The 18,291-nt window shown below is 39.4% G+C and overlaps 3 protein-coding genes and 1 pseudogene across 4 annotated transcripts; 2 read left to right on the plus strand and 2 right to left on the minus strand.

Moving 5' to 3' along the window:
- Positions 1–39: 39 nt before the first annotated feature.
- On the minus strand, positions 40–3,114 carry LOC131299036 (uncharacterized). 2 transcript variants are annotated; one of them, XR_009190599.1, is made up of 3 exons: positions 1,760–3,114; positions 480–1,655; positions 40–383 (listed from the first exon to the last, which is right to left on the minus strand). XR_009190599.1 is itself a non-coding variant. In XM_058324575.1 (2 exons), exon 2 carries the CDS (start codon positions 1,383–1,385, stop codon positions 600–602), a length of 786 nt encoding a protein of 261 aa, XP_058180558.1. In that variant the 5' UTR covers positions 1,386–1,655; positions 1,760–3,114; the 3' UTR covers positions 40–599. The 2 variants fall into 2 exon arrangements, 1 of the variants encoding a protein (XP_058180558.1); XM_058324575.1 differs by having other exon boundaries at positions 40–1,655.
- LOC131336247 (uncharacterized) lies at positions 1,431–2,698 on the minus strand. The gene is made up of 4 exons (XM_058372030.1): positions 2,192–2,698; positions 1,862–2,107; positions 1,704–1,712; positions 1,431–1,655 (listed from the first exon to the last, which is right to left on the minus strand). Exons 1-4 carry the CDS (start codon positions 2,696–2,698, stop codon positions 1,431–1,433), a joined length of 987 nt encoding a protein of 328 aa, XP_058228013.1.
- A 2,492-nt stretch (positions 3,115–5,606) lies between the features above and the next one.
- LOC131299037 (probable L-type lectin-domain containing receptor kinase S.5) lies at positions 5,607–8,419 on the plus strand (annotated as a pseudogene).
- A 4,202-nt stretch (positions 8,420–12,621) lies between these two features.
- LOC131299041 (probable L-type lectin-domain containing receptor kinase S.5) lies at positions 12,622–15,776 on the plus strand. The gene is made up of 2 exons (XM_058324579.1): positions 12,622–13,914; positions 14,446–15,776. Exons 1-2 carry the CDS (start codon positions 12,627–12,629, stop codon positions 15,273–15,275), a joined length of 2,118 nt encoding a protein of 705 aa, XP_058180562.1. The 5' UTR covers positions 12,622–12,626; the 3' UTR covers positions 15,276–15,776.
- Positions 15,777–18,291: the final 2,515 nt, after the last annotated feature.

The raw sequence follows: 18,291 nt of genomic DNA on the forward strand, positions 1-18,291 counted from the left end.
GCCATACCAAAACACAGTCATAAGCCTTACACAAAGACATTACAAAAGCTGCAGTCATAAGCCTTACACAAAGGCATTACTAATAGGCCCTTACTAATATAAAGTCAAAAGCCTTGCACAAAGTCTTACAAAAATAAAGTCATAAGCCTTGTGCCATTACAAGGCATACCCATTCACAAGGCATTACAAAAATTTAGGCTATCTACCTCAAGTCAAGTCATGAAAAATCATTTGGTGGGACCATATGAAGCTTGGGAGGAAATAGTAGTCATAACTCTGCCATTCCTAGTAATTGTACCTTATGGCGTAAACTTTGATGCTGAGGTACTGGATTGTTGACTGGAAAACTAACGTTCACCAACTTTTGTCAATCTCTTGGAAGCCTAACAAAATACACAAGCAACTAGTACATAAGTCATATGCATTATCATAGTCAATTAAAATTGTACACAGTTAACAAAATACACAAGCAACTATACCTTGTTCTGTTGTGGTTGGTCAACTGACTTTCTTTTACCATTTGCCACACTTCCACTTGCAGCAGATGCATTCCCACTTTCAATACCTCCACCCCTTCCTTTCCCAGTTCCTCTGCCCCTTCATCTGCCAGTTTTTCTTCCTCTTCCTCTGCCAACAGTCCCACTTCCACTACCTTTTGGCTTACCAACTGGTTGCACACCACCTCCAAACTTGGCCTTCTGTTTTCCATAGTACTTGCCCTTATGTTTAATCCAACTCTCTTGTGGTGTTGTACAAGTTCTCACATTGTGCCCAAATTGGCCACATTTTCTGCACATGATAGTAGTACTATGCTTCCTAACCTTGTAAGGATTATTGGGCTCATCCTCTCCTTTTCTCCTAGCCTTCTTTGGTCTCCCAATTGTTGATCTTAAAAGTGGAGGCATTATTAGATCACATTTAGTTTGTGGCCATAAGCTTTTATCTGGTATTGGATTAATCCTATAGTTGTAAGTCCTAACAAATGTATCAGTTGTGTAACATTGATTCACATAATCTTCAGGTAGGGCCTTGTGAGTTATGATGGCTGCACATGCATGATTGCAAGGAATTCCACTGAGATCCCACTTTCTACAAGTGCAGGAGTGGTCCCCAATATCAACCACAAATGTTTTGTTTGTACTAGTTACCTCAAACACTGTCCCCCCCGAGTATATCACTGCCAATCCTCTTGCTTTCACCTTTTTCTTCTCAACTTTCTTACCAATACTTGGACACAACTTACCCTTGAACTTTTGACTGAATTCAAGTCTTTGCACATACTTTACCATCAGTTGTTTCCTTATTGTCTCTATTACTATCAGTATGGGCTTATCCTTTGCCTCCTCTATCCATCTATTAAAACACTCACTCATGTTGTTGTCCATTCTGTTAACCTTGGACCTAGGGCTGTAGTAGGCTCTAGCCCAAACCTATTTTTCCTCACTCAGCATCCACTCATATGCCTTTTTATCTACCCTCTTCATGTCTGCCATTTGTTTATTGAGCTCTGAAACTGTGTAAGCAGAGGCTGCTCCCCAAAACAAATCTTTGTACTCTTTCCCTTTGTAGGTCTTGTTATAATTGGCATACATATGCCTTAGATAAAATTTTTGCTCCACATTAGGCATGAGTCTTTTGAATGATTCAACTAAACCCTGCAATCAATAAATTAAGGAAATGATAATAAATACCATTAATATTACAATAAATTTCTGCAATTACAACATAAAACAAGGCAAAGAATAATGAATATGGTTACCTACTGCTTGTCAGACATGAAACACCATCCCCTCTCCTCAGGTCTTCTTATTACTTGCATCAAATGCTCTAAAAACCAACCTCAACTGTCCTTAAGTTCTACTTCAACAATGGCAATACACAGAGTGTACATTTGGTTATTGGCATCTCTCCCCACTGCAGCCATAAGTTGTCCACCATAATGCCCTTTAAGGAAGCATGCATCTAAACCTATGAAAGGTCTGCAGCCAGTAAGAAATCCCTTTGCCTGAGCATCAAAGCATATGAACAATCTTTGGAAAAACACAGTTGAGTTTATCCTTTTCACCTTAAGAAGTGCAGTTGATCCTGGGTTTTTGTTGATCAAAATCTGACAATAATCCCTTATTCTCAAGTATTATTCCTCATGACTCTCCTGGATTGTTTGTAGAGCAACTCTCCTGGCCTTATAAACCTTCTTCCTTGACACATGCAACATCCAATCCCTCTTAACATCATTTTTTAGCGTTTTCACATTTTTATCTGGTTCATCTGTCAACACCTCCATGTACTTACCAGCTATCCACTTAGATGTTGCATACTTGTTGATGTATTTTCTGGTACAACAATGGTCAGCTCTGATATTCTTAATCTGGAATGACTTCTCACCAAGCATTGGTGATGCATGTAACCTAAAACCACATTTCTCTTTGCAAATGATAGTGACTCTTGTACTTTCATTCTTCAAGTAGGTGTATTCACACCCTTCCCTAATGTGGAACTCTTTGAAGAGAGCTTTGAAGGCAGTCACATTAGGGAAAACCATACCCTCCATAAGTCTGGGGTTCTCCATATCTTTATCCTGGTCAAACTCAACTAACTTATGCTTCTTTATGTTGCCACCCTCATCCTCTGGATTCGATAAACATCCTAGGTCATCATCACTCTTATCATTAAATTCTCCTTCCTCATTCACAGTCATAACGGCAAGCCCTTGTTCAACCTCCTCCTCATCATCTTCAGATGAGTTAGCAAAGCCACTAAACTCGTCATCATCAGTGCCACCATCACTGTCACCATCACTTTCATCTCTGTGTCATCACCAATTTCCCAATCTTTATCAGAATCATCATCACTCTCAAGTGGACCAGCTGGTATTATACCTTCATCAAGATTAACTATGTCATCAAAGTCATGAAGGTCTATTAAGTCATCAATTTGCACACTAAGGCCAACCTTAGTCAAACTAGATACCTATTCACCACTAGGTTTGTTTTGCTCCATCATAGGGTTGTGGATATAGATATCAATCACATAAGAGTTGCTATCCTTGTGCATTTCAAACATGGCTAACATTGTTTTGTCAGAGGTTACACCCACCAACCTATCATCCATAGTTTGATTGACACTATAATTCCTTCACTACCGCCTTTAGATCAATGTATGACTTCATGTCAGGGTCAATCTTAAGTGAGGTCACACTCCCACCAACATACATTTTTTTGGGTCCCTCAGAAATATACTCTCCATGGTAAAACAAAAGTGTTACTGATGGATAAGCCATTTGTCAACTGAAAGGTAAACAATAAAACCAAAAACAATGGTCAATAATTGGTTCTATTTGGACAAAGACAGACATGAGGGACCAAAGCATATGACTAATGCATAATGGGGGGACCAATAGTAGAAAAAAACATTAAAAGGGCATACCAAACAGAAAACAACAAAGCCCCAAATAACATACATATAATTGCTTTTGTTTGGAGATGGACAAGGACATACATGGGGGACCAAAGTAGAGGAGTTGTGCATAATGGGGGTGGGGGGACCAGTAGTAGAAAAAACCATTAAAAGGCCATACCAATCGAAAAACAACAAAAGTCCCAATTTTTAATTTTGTAACCAAGTCTAACCCAATTTTTAATTAGAGTATATACATTAAGATACTACTTCCAAGAACCCTAATATTCTCATACAAATTCCCAAACATACAGATATAACATATACTATGTCAACTTAAATCAACATTCGCGCCATAGTGTCAATACATCTAGGGTTTTTCCTATTACAACACATACCTTCAAACTAGGGTTCGATCGAATGAGCAGAGCGTTTAAACTATAGTTATTCAGTTGCCACGATCCTCGATCTAGGGGTTTTTTTGGGGATCGAAGTCAGGAGTGGGAGAAGGGGAGAGAGAGAGAGTTGCCATGAGAGAGAGAGAGAGAGAGAGAGAGAGAGAGAGAGAGAGAGAGAGAGAGAGAGAGAGAGAGAGCACTGATCGATTGTATGAGCAGAGCTTGAATCGTCTCACCGTATATAATAAAAATGGTATCTTAGTCATTTCATTTGTTCCGTTAAAGGAGTTTGCTTTTTTTTTTCTTTTCTTGTAGTTGAGGGGGTCAGCGTTTTTAAAGGTTAGGGGGTCTCCGTGGAAAAAAATGATAGTTGAGGGAGTGTTTATGTACTTTTGCCTTTATTCTCAACTTCCTTGTTTGGATAAAACAATTAAACAAGGAGGTTAAGAATAAAAGAAAAAGAATCATATGTCTCCACTTTTTCCGATCTTTACGACTCCACCAATTTGCAGTCATATTTGAAAAAAGATTATAGCCTCCACCAGTAGTACATATAAACTTTAAAATTAGGACAACAAACTAACAAGAGAATTCTCTTTTTTTATCTGCTAACAAGAAAATTCATTAGCTACAGAATGAGTTTAACCCAAACATGCATCTTTTACCCTAATAAGGGTGTGTTTTACTAACTAAAATATAAATACTTATTTTTTTTGAATTAAAGGTGGCATATTGTGAGAGAATGACATGTCTTGTAAAACAGAAAATAAGTATTTAAAAAAAAACCCTTAGCAGAACGGGGAGTCAGAATCTAGTTTTGATGGGGTTTTTAACAAAACATACCAATTGCAAAAATTTCTTCCTTTCTTGATCTTATGGCCAATCTTCTTGAATCCAAAGCTGGTGCAAACGATTCGTAATACAAAAGAAGTAACAAAATAAAGGAGCAATGCGCTCTTCCAAGTTATATAGAACAAGAAGAACGCCCATTTGGTGCTATGTGCAGCCAAACGATTTTCTAAACCATTTTTAGGAAATCACTCAGTAAATCAACAAATCCTGATTTCCCTTTCACCTTCAAGTTTATGAAACATCTTTTAGCAAATTGTCTGTTAAAAGTTAAATGAGATGCCTGTAACCTGATACGAACACCGTGGTTATAGCTACGAGACCTTTGGCTCAACGGCATCAAAAGGGTATTTACGTGCCAGGAGAATAGATATCAGTTCAACTCAACTCTCAAGATGTTAATTAGGCTATTCTAGCAAAAAAGATTTTTGCCAACCCAAAAAAATACGATTTATTATAGAAATCTAGGGAGACAATTTCCAAGCAATGCGGCATCAAAACGAAATGGGAGATCCTGTTGATCATCAAAGATCAGCATGGGTGTTGTTACTAATCTCAATCGTCTAAAAATGTTTTGAATGGTCCAAATTTTAAGAAGACTTTCTAGGAAGATTTTTTCTTTAAAATCTGAATCATTAAATGTCGAGATGGATGGTCTGAATGGGGGACAACAGCCATGCTGACCTTTGAGGTAATAGGATCTCCAGTTTGATCAAAACATTGATAGAGAAATAGTCAAGTGCCGCAAAAGTACCCTCTTGCCCATTATGTGTATGTATTTAAAAGGTCCATTACGTCTCTCCTAGTAATTAATTGCCTAGGTGAATTGGTACGTGAAATTACCCTCTTGCCTTCCTCCAAAGTGCCGCGAAAGTTAGAGCGGAGGAACTCAACAAGTTAAGTGAATGACGGGAAAAGAAAGACTTGCTTTCACAATTGAATCCAACAAAATCTTCTGTCTCTCCCAAATTTAAATCCCCGTGATGGCCATATTTCCGCCCCACATGTTCTCGGCCACAGTGACGCCTGATGGGATTTGCGGTGAAGCTCCATATGATTGCCGCCGCGCTCCTCTGTTTCACGGCGGTAGCTGGCCCGAACCTCAAAACTTTCACCGCTACCTACGGACCATTCAATTCCAGCTATTACGAAATATTCCAGTTGGAGAACTCGGCCGCCGTCGCCAGCAACGCTCTCCAACTGACCACGGATTATACAGCCAACCACAGTACCTTGTTGAACCCGCCACTCGAGAATCAGTCCGGACGAGTGATGTTGAAACAACGATTCAAGTTATGGGAACAAGGTTACAACGAAACCTCGGACAGGGTCGCTTCGTTCAACTCCTCCTTCCTCTTCAGCGTCTGCCCGTTGGGCGGCCGTAATACCACCCCGGGCGAAGGGCTGGCTTTCGTCATAGGCCCGGACACGTACATTCCGGCAAACAGTTTCGGCCAATATATGGGCCTGACCAACTTCAGTACCGATGGCTCCCCCGAAAGCCGCTTGGTCGCCATCGAGTTCGACAATGTTAAGCAGGAATTTAATCCGGATGCAAACCATGTGGGACTCAATATAAACAGTATCATATCTACTGTTAATGCCTCTTTGACTCCATTGGGAATTGAACTTGCTCCACAGGGCGAGGTCAAGTATTACAATGTCTGGGTCCAGTACGATGGGATCAATAAGGACATTGAGGTGTACATTGCACGACAGGCCCAGTTACATGGGAAGACGCCCTCCAGGCCCGATTCACCGGTCCTGAAATCAAATCTTGACTTGGGAGAGGTTTTGGATCAGTACTTGTACTTCGGTTTCTCAGCTTCGACAGGATTTGGTTTGCAGATCAATAGTATCTATAGGTGGAACTTGACGGTGGACTCCTATGATCTGGAGGACAAACATCCTCTGTTGAAAAAGACTCTACTTGTAATTGGGGTCGGGGTCGGGGTTCCACTGCTTATGATGGCAGTGACGGGCTATTATTACCTACGCAAAAAGCGATCATTTGCACAGTCCAGGTACACCATCTTGCTAGGGGAATTGAAGAGGTTGCCAGGAACCCCAAGGGAGTTCCAATTCAAGGATTTGAAGAAGGCGACCAACAACTTAGACGAGAAGAACAAGTTGGGCCAGGGTGGTTTCGGTGTAGTTTATTGAGGCCACCTGCAGGATGAAAATCTGGAGGTGGCCGTCAAGTGGTTTTCCAGGGAAACTATCAAGGCTCAGGATGACTTCATGGCAGAGATCACCGTCATCAATTGTCTTCGTCACAAACATCTTGTCTGTTTGCTAGGTAAGTCATTTTTGAAGTTTACAACTCTCTCGTCGTCAAGTTGCTTCTAGTATTAACTTCATATAGTAGCAGTGATTTATGGCATTGACTGGCAGTTTAATGTTTCATTCCATTGAAACGTTGGTTCAATATTCTTCTTAGACACATACTATTATTAGAGATCAATCAATTTTTTTTTATATTCCGATAGCTTATTTTTTGATGTAAAAAACTTTTATGGACTATTTTTTCACTGTCACTAATCATTTTGCTCTCAGGGGATTGGGGGACAATATTTTGAGTTCCCCAAATAATTTTGCTCTCGGGACCAAAAATTTGGCTACGAAGGTCATCGAAACTCTGTTCGTTTTGTTCAGTTCGTTCCTAAAAACTATACTTAGCTTGAAATGAATGTTCTCCGAAGGGATTCCTTTTTGGAACCTAATTGAGGAGTTGTTCAAAAACCACATCATTTTTCGGTTAGCAGAATATTTGGTAGCTAAAACATTTTGTGGACAATTTTGTTTTACTTTTATGAACCAAATTGAGGAGTTCTGTTTATTTGTTTGTGATAGGATGGTGTCACAAGAAATGGAAGCTGCTACTTGTATATGACTACATGCCAAACGGTAGTCTCGACGCACACCTATTCACTAGTGCATTAGACAACAAGTCACTAAGCTAGGATTTGCGTTACAAGATCATCTCAGGGGTGGCCTCGGCCCTGCACTATCTCCACATCGAGTACAATCAAAGGGTAGTCCACCGGGACCTTAAGGCCAGTAACATCATGCTAGACTCTGACTTCAATGCCCGACTTGGGGATTTCGGCCTTGTCTGTGCTCTAGACAAGGAGAAGACCTTGTATATAGAGGCCGAGGGCGTGGCTGGCACACTGGGGTACATAGCGCCTGAATGCTTCTTGACGGGTAAGGCCACCCAGCAGTCTGACGTCTATGCATTGGGCGCAGTTTTGTTGGAAATAGTTTGTGGCTTGCAACCTGGAACCAGGATTGGTGCGTTCCAGTTTTTGGTCGACTGGGTTTGGTCCTTGCACCGGGAAGGCCGGATATTAGATGCTGTAGAAGAGCGGCTCAGAGATGAGTATGTTGTTGACGCGCGAAGCTCAGAAAGTGCTGATTTTGGCTTTGGCGTGTTCTCATCCTATAGCGAACAAAAGGCCTAGAACTCATGAAATTGTTCAGATCATATGTGGTTTAGTTCCGGTGCCTTATGTGCCGCCATTCAAACCAACCTTCATATGACTGCCGATGCCCTCCGTTGAGGATGATGATATTAGCAGCTTGGCTAGCACGACAGAGACAAGGTCCTTGCTAATGGCCCATTTGGAATTAGACTTCACTTCGCAATGCTTCAGCCGAGAGCTTTGTGCCAGTGACATATTCAATATTGTATAGTTTGTTTTGTAAATTATGAAAATTTATTTATATAGATTACCTAGGTATATAGATTTGCTATGTTTGATATTTAGGGCTTGTTCGGCTTAATAAGCCATTTGACTTAATTTTGTTTTTATTCAAAAAAAATTCACATTTGTTAGTTTTTCGTAATTTTTTTTGAAGATTATTGCTTCATCATGACGAGAGGAATCTAAAAAGTAAAAAATTACAATCGAAATCCAATTTTTTCAAATAAAGACAAATATAAGCCAATAAACCAATTTTCTTGTCTTTATTAAAAAAAAAAAAATTTGTGGCTTGCGACCTAGAAGAATGATTGATGGGTTTGGTTGACTGGGTCTAGTCCTTGCACCGCGTAGGCCGGATATTAGATGCTGTAGAAGGAGCGGCTCAAAGATGAGTATGTTGTTGAGGAAGCAAAGAAAGTGCTGATTTTGGCTTTGGCATGCATGTTGTCAACCAATAGCAAGCTTAAGGCCTAGAACTCAAGGAATTGTTCAAATCATATCTGGTTTAGCTCCGGTGCCGTATGTGCCACCATTTAAACCAGCCTTTTCTTGGTCGTCAATGCCCTCCGTGGGAGAAGAAGATATCAGCAGCTCGGCCAGCCTACAGAGACAACGTCCTTTCTAATAGCTCAATAAACCAGAACCCATGCCCTTCCACTCCATTTGCACACCTCGCTGCAACAGAAATTCGCTAAGATAGAAGGAAGAAGAAATCCCCCTGTGAACTGCATAAAAACAAAAAAAAAAATATTTGTATCTAGCATTGTTCGTGTTACAATCACACAAAGATCAAGTTTTTTTTTGATGAAACAACACATTTAAAGGGAAATACGCCCACAGATAACAGACACAACCAAATCCCCTAATTTCCTTTCATCTATGGAAGCTTTTTTCTCTTGAACTGCGAATGTGTTCACGAATATATCATTCCTTATTTGTCTGTATGGATTTAGCTCGACAGTTGAGGTCAGTTCAAGTGATTTGTACGCCTATTTAAACCGGTTTTGGGGCTTGAGCTCATTGAGGAGCGTTGGTATATTATATCTTGTAGCAATTAAATATGTGTTTGGCTTGACGGGAACAGACGTGTTAAAATTTTGATGGTGGTCCTTTCTTGATGATCCGAACCATTCATATATCAGTCCACCTGAATATATTATCACATTAATTTACTTTGGCAATACGGAGACACACTTTTTATCACTTTTGATTTTCCGAAGTGATGATCGTCCATCTTTATGAGAAAATTGAACCGATCATATGTTGACCAATATTCGATCAAACTGATTTTGCATAAAGAAATGAATCATCTCCGGTCCATGTTTTGGGCAGTCCTGATTGGTACCGTTCATTTGCTGCAATAAATGATTTGGATATATTTTTAAGCTTACCGATAAGAGTTAATTCTTAACGGAGGATCCGAACCCTTTGCATAAACGTGTTTAGCTAGCGTGGTCTACATTAATTATGACTGTTAGAAATTATTAATTAAGGTGGGCCCATGACGAGGCCCCAATTGAAAATCAAGAAAACCATCACCTTCGACTAATATCGTTGAGACTTAATCACACGACCAAAAAAAGAGAGAATAGAATGAATGAATCACCTTCTACTAATATCGTATAGCATTTTTTGCTGATTTATGATTATGGGGCGTAGATTGTAATTTTTAAAATGTGGGGTGGAATGCTATGTGAAAACTTTATATCTATCTCAAAACCAATTGGTAATAAGCGGAGAGATTCCTCATGTTATTAAGTAATCATACATTCAACTCTCAAGCAATGTGTGATTATATTTTCTTAATAAGTATTTGTATATATACGTACGTTTTTTTTAATCGAAAAGGCATGAAGCCAAATTATATTGTAATGACTAATATAATATCGGCCAATAAAATACTTTGGCATACAATTAATTAAACTCCCGAAAAGAGAGAAGAAGGCCTCCATGCGGTGAAGTGAGCAACCACAAAGGGGACAACATAAAAACCTTCGCGCAGGGAGGATGTAAAACCTCTATGTATGGGGTACTATTACAACACGAATACGAAAGAAAACCTCCACGCACGGAGGAAAGATAAAAAAAAACAGATGGGAAGGGATCGGCCGCTCTATCCGCATCTCTAGCTTTGGAAGCTCCACCAAGCCATCACCATCTTCAAAGAAGTTGTAGTCTTTGCGTATACTGTGGGTACAGATTGGAGTCTACTTGGTCAAGGGTGATTGCCCATGGTGCGCGCGTTCAAACCATTGCGGTTAATAGCTAGCTAGCGTTAGGCCATAGCCATAGAATAAATCTGAGACCAGATTTGAACAAATGACGACAGACCAAGCGAAGGAAGGACGAAGGTGAGAGAAAGAGCAGAAGGGTAGGGATCACAGCTACTGTATTTCTATTAATTGGTTACAATTAATTATAGGCTTCTCTGATGGTACAGTACAGTTGACTGATTGCGCGCCTAGCTTGGCTTGGATTAGTTTGGGTACCTGATTCATTCATGCGTAAGTCAAATTGAGAATATTAATTAACCATTCAAAAATTTATTATGTTGATCGAATATGCGTTGCTAAATCTTTGTATGACAAGGATAATTTGAAATGACGGCTACATATATACTTCTTTAAGACGAATCCATTTTGACCATTTGACCTTAATTTGATATTCGATTAATTTTCAATTTATTGCATGAATGATCTTATTAGAGCATCCACAGTGGTATAATCAAAACAAAAATGTTTATAAAATTAGTAACATTTGCTCAAAAAGAGCTCACATTGGAATAACCAAACTTAGAAACATCTTAGCAACTCATCAAATTTTGGCCATTGAATTATCAAAACTACCAACTTTTTGCCAATAGTCAAATTTAATTGTCTTCATATTTTTCCAATCAAGTATACTATTATTACACAAAAACTTTCGTTCTTCCATTTACAACATGTTTATAACAAAAATACGTTTAAAAACAGGTTTTCCCAAAAAAAATAATATTTAAACAGTTTTATTTCAAAACAGTTTAATTTTATTAAAACTTTTTTTTTTCAAAAACTGTTATTTTGAAAGAAAAAACTTTTTCTATTCAAAAACTGTTTTTTTTTAAAACTTTTTCCCGAAAACTGTTTTTTTTTAATCAAAGTTTCCAAAAAACTATTTTCTCTTTTTCTAATAACCTATTTTTATTAGTTTGAAAACTATTTTTAAAAAATTATTTTCTATGTCACAATTTCTAGATTTTTGTAAGTTAAAAATGTGATGTGGCAAGTTTTGGTTATTCAATTTTGATTGTACCATTGTGGACCTCTACATTATTAACCTTAGCGCGCAGCCTCTTAAATAGATAACCAAAAGATGATGTGACAATTTTTGACTATCCACTTTTGATTATTCCATTGTGGATGCTCTTAGGGTCTAGAAACGTTTTAGGATTGTCTAGATTATATATTCATGTACGGTAGGCCCAACACCTATGCCGTGCAAATGAGAAATCTTAATCGCATATAATTTACGTAGTACCGGCCTAGAGAAGGAAAAAAATAAATAAACGAGCGAAGCATTTGTCTTGGGCCCAAAATGTTGCTAAAATGAGGAGGGCCCCAAAAAAGTTGTGTTATTCATTAGATACATGTCTTAATATTTAGCCATAATCAACATGTCAAATAAGTGGGATGAATATATGAGCATAATTAATACTTTTGCAGCTAAAAATGTAAGAAGGGTGATCTTTAAGTGATTGTGTTACAAATTTTGGTTGTGATATGCATAGTTCTAAAATTTTATCTTTGGAATTCTAATTTTACTTTTTGAAGATGTCTCATCTCTATATCAATTTGCTTCTGAAAATGAATAAAGAGCCCCTAAAACTTGTCTGGAACCTCGAATATGTCGAGGCCGGCCTTGGACCCTGAAAATGTCAAGGCGCGCAGTCCCTGGATTCATGGTGGTGTAATATGATCAAATTAAGACATCTGAATTCTTCTGTTGCAGTGATAGTTCTATTTTCATTGACCTAATATCAGTGGTGGTGTATCGCAGCCTACGTACGTCTTAGCTTTCACCATATCAATGATAAAGCAAAAAAGCATAAACAAATATTTTCACTAATCAAAACCTCTCAATTAGTATTCCACACAAAAGTCAATTTTCCATGTCATTATGTTGGAGATCTCCATTATGTGTGACCGGTGCCTAGAAAAGAAGTAAAGACTGCTTCTACAATTGCATTCGTCAAAAATCTAATCCCCGTGATCTCCATTTCTTTCCACTGTGACACTTGATGGGATTGACGGTGAAGCCCCGCATCATGACCGTAGTAATGCTCCTCTGTTTTACGGCTGTTGACGCCCTGCACCTCGAGACTTTCACCGCTACGTACGGACCATTCGATTCCAGCTATAGCAAGATATTCGGCTTCGAGGGCTCAGCCACCATCGACAACAACGCACTCATATTGACCCCGAACTCGGACTATCAAAAGGGCTTGACGCCACGGCCAACCGGAAATCTGTACGGACGAGTGAGGTTATATAAACAATTCATGTTGTGGGGACAATATTACAACAAAACCTCGGACAGGGTTGCCTCGTTCAACTCCTCCTTTCTCTTCAGCGTCTACCCGTTGGGCGGTAATACCAGTCCGGGTGAAGGGCTGGCCTTCATACTTGTACCGTTCTGGAACCGGGCTCTGACATACAGTTACGGCCAGTATCTGGGCCTGACGGGTCTCGGCATGGATGGGTCCTCTTACAACAGCCTACTAGCCATCGAGTTTGACAACGTCAAACAGGAATTCGATCCGGATGCTAACCACGTGGGACTCAATATAAATAGCATTAGATCTAATGTTACTGCCTCTTTGACGCCGTTGGGAATTGAACTTGCTCCAGAGGGCCAGGCCAGGTTTTACAATGTTTGGGTCCAGTACGACGGGGTGCATAAGGTCATTGAGGTGTACATTGCACGACAAGGCGAGCTTGAAGGGGAGACGCCCTCCAGGCCTGATTCCCCAGTCTTGAAATCGATTCTTGATTTGAGAGAGGTTTTGAATCAGCACTCGTACTTCGGTTTCTCAGCATCGACAGGACATAATGCGCAGCTCAACTGTATCTTGAGATGGAACTTGACGGTGGAGTATTATTCGGAAGATGCTCCGGAGCCGGAGGACAAACATCCTCCCCAGAAAAAAAATATTCTCCTTGAAGTCGGGGTCGGAGTTTCACTGCTTGTTATAGGGGTTGCAGTGACGGGCTATTATCACCTACGCAAGAAGCAATCAATGGTACCGTTGAAGTCCGATATCTTACGAGGGGCATTGAAGAGATTGCCAGAAACTCCGAGGGAGTTCCAATTCAAGGATTTGAAGAAGGCGACCAACAACTTTGACGAGAAGAACAAGTTGGGCCAAGGTGGTTTCGGTGTAGTGTATCGAGGGCACCTGCCAAAAGAAAATCTCGAGGTGGCAGTCAAGTGGTTTTCTAGGGAAACCATAAAGGGTGAGGATGACTTCTTGGCAGAGCTCACCATCATCAATCGTCTCCGTCACAAAAATCTTGTCCGACTGCTTGGTGGGTATTCCCTTTTCAAGTTTACAACTTTCACCTCTTCAATTTGCTTCCAGTCTTCTCTTTATATGGTAGCAGTGATTTGTGGCATTCTTAGCAAAAAAAAAAAAAAAGCGGTGATTTGTGGCATTGAAAGGTAGTTTTATGTTTCACTCCATGGAAATATGGAAAAATTGCTTCACAATCTTTAATCTGAGACGGATGATCACTACAAGAGATAAAGGGATATCGAAAAACTGTCGAAAGGGGGATTGGGCGACCTTATTCTGAGTTTCCCAAATAATTTTGCTCTCAGCATAAAAAAATTTGTTTCCTGAAGGTGATTGCCATTCTGTTCTTATTTTTCAGCTCATTACTAAAAAACTTATCTTAGCTTCCAATAAATATGTTATCTAAAGGAATTATATTGAGGAGTTTTTCAAAACCACATATTTTGTTGTTGAGCAGAATATTTGGGTAGGTAAAACATTTTGTAGACAAAATATTTACTTTTATGAACCAAATTGAGGAGAATGTTGTCTTTCTTTGTGACAGGATGGTGTCATGAGGAAGGGAAGCTGCTACTTGTATATGACTACATGCCAAATGGTAGTCTTGACGCACACCTGTTCACTAGAACACCAGGCAACAGGTCACCAAGCTGGGATTGCCGTTACAACATCATCTCTGGGGTGGCCTCGGCCCTAAATTACCTCCATAATGAGTGCGACCAGAGGGTGGTCCACCGGGACCTAAAGTCCAGTAACATCTTGCTGGATTCTTACTTTAACGCTCGACTCGGGGATTTCGGCCTCACTCGCACCTTGGACAAGACCTCATACACAGAGGCCGGGGGTGTGGCTGGCACACTCGGCTACATTGCACCTGAATGCTTCCTAGCAGGCAAGGCCACCCAACAGTCTGATGTCTACTCGTTTGGAGTAGTCTTGTTGGAAATAGTTTGTGGCTTGCGACCTGGAACAGTGATCGATGAGTTTGACTGCTTGATCAATTGGGTCAGGTTCTTGCACCGAGAAGGAAGGATATTAGATGCCGTAGAAGAGCGGCTCGGAGATGAGTATGTTGTTGAGGAAGCTAAGAAAGTGCTGGTTTTGGCTTTGGCATGTTCTCATCCGATAGCAAGCGAAAGGCCCAAAACTCAAGCGATTGTTCAGATCATATCCGGTTTAGTTCCAGTGCCTTATGTGCCGCCATTCAAACCGGCCTTGGTATGGCCAATGTCTTCTGTGGAGGAAGATTATATCAGCAGCTTGGTTAGCACGTCAGAGACAAGGTCCTTTCAAACGGCCCAACTGGGATCGGGCTTCACTGCGCAATTCATCAGTCAAGAGCTCTTTGCCAATGAAAAATTCGAAAGTGTGTAATTTCGTTAAGTAAACTAAAACCAAGTCCCTCGCTCCTTGGCTATATCCTTTGCAGATGTGTCTTGAATCAAATTCGATCACAAGGATCGAAACCAAATCGGTTTGGGACTCTTTCTTCTCCCAATTAGGCCACATTTAGTTCAAAACAGGGCTTCCTCCTCTTTCCTCACCTATAGATATACGTCAAGTACATACGTCCATAGATAATCTTATAGATAAAACGACGGCGGTGACGTTTTGGAGGCGATGGCGATTTTCGGCCTAAACACTTCTTGTTCTCCCGTGATTCCTACTTTTGTTGTAAGCGCTTTAATCCGACTGTTTCTTTTTCTGTTTTTTCTTTGTTGCCTGCAACATTCTCTTTTTGGTTGCAGCTGTATGTTAATTTATGAGCGAGTTATCTTTGGATTGTAGGAATTTCTTTCAATTTTTCTTTCTTACCTGTTTTTTGTTGTTTTGTTAAGAAACTGAATTACCAAATTCTGACTTTTATTCTCTGTATTTCAAATGGCTGTGTGAGGGAAAAGGGAAAGCGATACTGGGGAGTTATTAAATTTGGTAAGATGGTGAACCAAATTGAGCAGTTTTACGCATTTGTTCGTTGCAGGGGTAAAGCTTTGTACATTAACTTTTTTCTAGATCCCCGCAATGGCGGGAGCCTTGTGCACGTGGTTTTCCTTTTTGTTTTTTTTTAAATCCATTTTATCCATTTGACCGCCACTAAGAAACACATTAGTTGGACGTGGCAGCAGTAGCTTCATCATCATTGGTACAACGAACTTTTAGTTAGCCCCTGTTTCACATAGATTTTTTTGAGAGATTTTTGATCTTTTGTCCTTATTCAGTTTTTTGGACTTTATCTTGAATATTTTTTCAAATATTGGGATAAAAGTCATAATTTTTTATTTTTCTGATTCCACTCGACGAGATAAACCAATAATCCATAAAAGGTCATGGCCAAGACTATTGATGTCAAGCATGTGTCTAGTACAGTGGATCAACTTGCTGATTTGGTAAGCTGTTAGTACAATTTAGTGGCCAAACCACTTCAGTTGATGCATGTAATCAAATCTATATAAGATGTACTGTAATCATGACTTAGTTGAGTTGAAATCATAATAGATTGAGATTCCCTTTCACTCTCTCTCTAGAATTTCTTTTATAATCTTGCACATAATCCCATCACTTATGGGATTTGATACTCGTTTACTCTGAATATATAGTGATCATATACATGTATAAAATGATCATAAGCACTTTCCAGAATTTTACAAGCAGCCTGGCTAGCTAGCACGACGGAGACAAAGCCCTTCCAATGAACCATTTAGGATTGGGCTTCACTCAGCAATGAATCAGTCGAAAGCTCTATGCCAGTGACAAATTCAAAACTGTCTAGTTTTTGTTGTAAACTAAAACCAAGTCTTCCCTCTCCCCCATATTTTTTTTTTAAACAACAATAAATTTATTAAGAAACTTGACAGGGATGCATCAAGTTCCCTATCAAGTAGGGGGAGAGGGGAGGGTGATCCAACCAATGATTGGATGAAACACCTGATGGGAACAAAGCCTAAAACACATAAAAAGCATAATCCAAACAAAATGGGCCAAGCCCAACCCAAGAAATTCCAAAACCTAACCCTAACTTCTGAAAGTCTTCCACTGCCGCCACCCGAGCACCACCGACCTCCACTATTACGCAGCCAAACTATTACCACGAGACACCACTGATCCGCCACCTCCAAATACCACCACGCCACCAGTACTGGCCAACACCACCCAAATTTCAGCCATGTCATGACAATCATATTTGAGTACTATGTTATACAGATATCATCTAAATTCTAGTCCAAATTCTTCAGGGAGTTATTTTATCAATTTAGGGTTTGCCCGTGCCTGAAGGCACAGCGCAACGTAAAATCTAATTAGTGACAATTGTGCAATTAATATTGTTTGAGAGAGAGATAAAGAGCAGTAGAATTTATAAAACAGATCAATGGTTATGATTTATAGAGAGATAAGATTCTCCCTTATTATTACTTCTTATTACGTAGATTGCATTCTCTAGTTTGTAAATAAAATAGACATTCTATTTGGAGCCCGTACTTAAGTCTTTATCCATGATGTCATCCAGCTACGTAGCCATCCTGAAATTGCATAGTTGCCCTATTTTGAGAGAGAGAGAGAGAGAGAGAGAGAGAGAGGGTTTGAATCTCCTCTTTTTAAAGAGAGGCCAATATTGATCTGGGAGTGTAAATTGGGTCATTGCTTGGAAATTGCCTCTAATTGATTGGACTACTGTTTTATTCCACTGTTCAAAATTTCCTCCCGTCGAAATCGTCAGTCAAATGGAAATAATTTTATAAAGAAAAGTCCACACGCAATGCATTTAATTTGGGATTTTTTTTTTCTTTCAAACTTTAGAGGAACTTTTATTGATACGAAAATTATATATCGAAAACAAGTAATCGTCCTCAAGAAGAGAGGAAAGTAACCACAAATGAAGCCTAAACTCATAAATAAACATTCAGAATCTCACACAGATTAAACTCGCCTCCAACCTCAAAAAGTCATCAAGACGACTTAAAAAACCCACCACAACACCCATAAAGAGTGAGAGAAAGTCCCAATGCATTTAATTTGGGTTTGATCCAGCATTTTCATGTTTGTTTGTTTTGAGTAGAATTTTTTTATTAGTCTTCATGCAAAGCTGCTACCCACACATATAAATAAGTACATATTTTATACAAATTTTTTATGAGGCCCATCTTGAATCCCACACAAACGATTCAAGTCATTTATTAAATGTAAAATTTTTTCAAGATTTTTTGCAAAAAATCAGCTCAATCCGATACTTATAGATACTTGATCCAATCATCTAACTTTTCATTTTGATTTCCAGATAGTGAACAGTTAAATGATTGGATTGAACATCAATAGATTTCGGATTGAGCTAATTTTTTGCGAAGATCCTTGAAAAAATATTTTACATTTAATAAATGGTTCGGATCGTTTGTGT

The sequence above is a fragment of the Rhododendron vialii genome, chromosome 8a (genome assembly GCF_030253575.1).
Source record: "Rhododendron vialii isolate Sample 1 chromosome 8a, ASM3025357v1".
In the NCBI taxonomy this organism is placed as follows: domain Eukaryota; kingdom Viridiplantae; phylum Streptophyta; class Magnoliopsida; order Ericales; family Ericaceae; genus Rhododendron; species Rhododendron vialii.